The 4,032-nt window shown below is 43.7% G+C and overlaps 1 protein-coding gene across 1 annotated transcript in view; it reads right to left on the bottom strand.

Moving 5' to 3' along the window:
* Nucleotides 1–4,032, bottom strand: part of UNC5D (unc-5 netrin receptor D) — a 274,310-nt gene that overhangs the window by 73,181 nt on the left and 197,097 nt on the right. Inside the window, exon 14 of the mRNA XM_027770563.1 lies at nucleotides 1,265–1,642. Within this exon, the coding sequence (XP_027626364.1) occupies nucleotides 1,265–1,642 (378 nt within the window). The remainder of the gene's footprint in view (nucleotides 1–1,264; nucleotides 1,643–4,032) is intronic.

Genomic DNA, 4,032 nt, shown 5'->3' with positions numbered 1-4,032 from the left:
GACCCCGGGGCCCGGAGAAAAAACCCGGCCAAAAAAAAAAAAAAGAACGGTATCCATATATATCTGTGTTGGGATCCTTGCCATGCCCCACAATGCTGGCCAAGGAAGATTTAGAGAATTGGAAGTCTGGAAAACAAGAACATCGTTGGCTGCGTTTGAAGGCTATTTTTAGGAAAACAATTGATCTGAGTGAGAACTAGACAACATTCATCAAACTAAAATGAATTTTCAGTCTCAAGTCACTAAAGCTATGAGAGGGATCATTTACTTAGAAGAGTAGAATCAGACTAGTCTTGTCACATATTCATTTTGTGAGATAAAAAATGTTTGATTTGAGAGGTTGCTTCACTCTGCCTTACACTCAGCTCTGCCTTGGCTCATCTGCCAGTGCTGATCCATGCTGGCCTGCTGTTTGATACCGTGTGCTGACCCAGTGGATTTACTTCCTTCTCAGCAGCCAACAAATCCCTACCTGATTCTGCATGCTGTCTAATTCTCATTACTTAGAAATCAGAGGAGAAATTGGCCCCTTCTGCCATCCACTTAGTTCTGAAGCAGCAACTCTGCAGACCAATTTACAGACAGGTTGCCATTTAAAAAGTGTTCTGAGTTGGACACCTTAAGTAACCTGTCAACACATCAAGAAAAATCTCTTCTCTTCCATTTAAGAGAAGGGAAAAAAATAATACTTGAGAATATTTGTACGTACAACATCGCCCGGAAACCAAAGTTTGAATTCAAAAGAGCAACTTCAGAATCATTGGGCCCTCATAATTGCTCATTATAAAGAAACATCTTGACAAGGTCTATGGGCACTGAGACTGTCTATCAGGTCACTTACTGATAAAATCAGAGGCAGAGTGTCATTACATGAATTTCCTACTAGGGTATAAATCATGCTTGGGTATAAACATGGTACTTGTCTGTCACATCAAAGACTGTTTTTGGTGCTTCCTGATCATGTTCTAGGAAATATATTTCAAAGGGGCTTAATCCCTGAGGACTACCCAAACCTTTTGAGCAAATATCAAGTCTAACAGGGCAACGAATGGAGTGTTCGATCCACGCTGAGATGAAGATTGCAAAATCTAATCTCAGTGTTGTTCTGGTTTGCTGCGTAAATCAAGGAGAATGGACTAGCCACAGTGCTTGCAGCTCTGACAGGGGCTGGTAAACACTGTAGAATGAGCCTGGTGGGATGAAATCACATAAATACAAAGTGTGTAAATGACTGCTGGACAGCGCCCACACACTGGCCACCCACCTGTATTTGGCATCACTAAGCGCCCCCCTAAATGGCCGAAGACACCAGTCGTCCTCAGTTCCGTCCTCGTGGGGAGCGATGACAGGTTTTGGGTATAGGGTGCTTTATTTCTGGGATGCATCGTACCAAAGCCGCGGTTGTTTCCGTGGGGAAAAGTCCCCGAATGATTCTTGCCGTGGAACTCAGCTCTCTCAGACACTCCCAAAGAAACCATAAATGAGCTCTGAACTTTGACTTTGATGTCTGACAAAGGGTTAAAGAGTGACGACTCGGTCATCAGCTCCTTGTCCAGAGGGTCCTGTAGACAGATAGGGCCACTGTATGTCCGACTCACTGTCAGGTCTGGTTGCATGGCAGAATTCAGAAGCAAGGAGTTACCTGGGAAAAGAAAGTGAATCTGTCACTCAGAAACTGAATTCCTCCCCCTGCTCCACAATGCCCGATCTACCAAGTATACACCACTGCCTGGCTGCCGCTGCTCTGATTAGAGCTGACTCTGCACGCCCCAACTAAGGAGAGCAGCTCCATAACATGGGTAGGTCATGGTGGCCAGAGCCTTCAGATCAGCCGCTCGGGCACTCGCAGCCCATTCTCCCAACGGCAATGGCCAAGATCCCTTAATTCTCAGAGTCTGTGCCGTTGATTTTTTCCAAACAAGTATTTCTGGCACTCCATCCGGCAACTAACTCAGGTATTAGTGCTCATATGACTGTTTTTAATGGCAAAGAGAATCTCTTTTTTATTAAAGAAAAAAAAAAGGAAGATGTTTTGCAATCCAGTTTGAAGCAAAAATAACATCTGTTCATTTTAAATGGCAAGAGCTGACACAGTGCGGTGACGAGGCATTGCTGTTTATAACTGAAGCCGCATCAGTTCCAGCACATTCCACGTAGCACTGGGCAGTTTCTGGAGCTGGGGAAGGAGATATTGTCCCTGTCCTCAGAGCAGAAGGGTCAAGGGACTCTCGCTGCTCTGCACCAAGTGGCCAATTTCCTCTAATATTGTATATGTAACTCGGAGAAAAAACGCACCGCCCAGGGAGGACCCAGTGGGACTCAGACCTACACGAGGAGCAGCTTAGAAAGGCATCCTTTCTGTCTCAAAATAAACAGAATAAACAATCTTTAAAGACACATGAGGAATTGGACTTTGTCATCTGCTGGGGCATGACAATTGTTTCCAAGGCAAATATTAAAGAGAAACGCTGTGATATTTTCTGGTGATGAAGTAATCTTATTTTTTAGTAAATAATAAAATAACCCTCAGTTCCAAACCTCCCCCCACACCACCATATCAGTCCGTCAATGTGACATCTCAGATGGAATCTAAACCCTATTAAACAATGTTCCTTTGGAGTCTGGCAAGCGTGTTTAAAGTATGATAGTTTTGAAAACGTTGTAATTCCAGCTGCATTATATCAGCTTCTATTGGCTTTCCATTTTCATAATTTGTAGCAATGTCAGTAGGAAGCTATCACCCTGACTTGTCTTACCTCTTTTCTGATGCTTTGAAAATTCAGAAGCACAGAGAAAGATACACAAAGGAGATGAAATCATGTGGAAGATCTAGCTCCTTGACTTTATTTATTTATTTATCAGCTTGGGGTTTTAAGACAAGCCACAGACACTTTGAGGCTGCTGTGTCATTTAACAGAACTGCATCTAGTCTCATGGGTTACAACCCTCTCTTGTTTATGGTCCTCCCAGGCAGGCAGTGGGACTGCAGAGCCTCCCACAAATGAAAGGAGTTTGGAACTAGAATTTCCACAGAGCCGATAAATATTGTGTCCCTAAATCTCCTGCCTGTTTTATTTGACACCTTCTCCTTCTGAAGTTTAACTTTTGGATTTTCTTAAATAGCCTCCTAGCACAGAAGCAAAAGTATTTCCTAGAGTGAGACAGTATTTAAGTGGAGGATGCCTGATTCGTAGATGGTGTATGTAGAGTAGAGTCTATAGTTGAGCAATGACTGCCAACTTGGCTGAAGCTTGGTCAGGGCTCCTCCCCACCCCTATAAGCCCCAATTTTCTCCTTGGAAATCATTTTCCAAATCTCTGGTCTATTCTAACTATGACAGTCTATTTAAGCATTTCACTGTTTGCCTTTCTAGGGCAGTGGATGAACTGCTCAAGAAGAAATGTCTTTGAGACAGTAGAGGTTAAAACCACATGCCCACTGTGATGAGGTTATCATCACAAGGAACATCAGAGTTACCAAGGATTCCTCCTGACTATCACTAGTTTTGTAAGATTCTGGGCCAAAAATAAAAACCAAAATGGTCAAATACATTTGGCTAAGCTACATACCCTCTTAGAGAACCATGGCATAGGTGCGTCTGTGCAGCCCCTTAGAAAAAGAAGTTCATAGGTTATGCAGGTTGGCATTCTACAGCTGTATGGAGGCAGGGAGCCACCCCTCTCACCTGCTGCTCAGTGCCACAGAACACACTGGCATCCTGTGCTCAGGCAGAGGCATGCCAGCTTCCAGCCCGACATTCATAAAGTTCACGAGCACTTCATACACCAAGAGCTTATTTCTGTTACTCTGGGACATTTTATCTTCATAAGAACACTATCGAATGGTGTCTCTATCTCCATCCTATAGGTGTAAAAATCGAGGCTCCGAGAGATAACTGATTAAGTAGGTGTAGGGTAGTTTAAGATTCGAATCTAGGGGATGGCAAGTGGCATGGTGGTTAAAGCTCTGGACTTCCACATGACCAACCATGGTTCAAGTCCTGAATCTGGTAGCTTGCTTTCTCTCTTTCCC

This window comes from Tupaia chinensis, unplaced genomic scaffold (genome assembly GCF_000334495.1).
Source record: "Tupaia chinensis unplaced genomic scaffold, TupChi_1.0 Scaffold000144_1, whole genome shotgun sequence".
Taxonomy (NCBI): Eukaryota; Metazoa; Chordata; class Mammalia; order Scandentia; family Tupaiidae; genus Tupaia; species Tupaia belangeri.
This window is presented reverse-complemented; position numbering and strand designations above follow the sequence as displayed.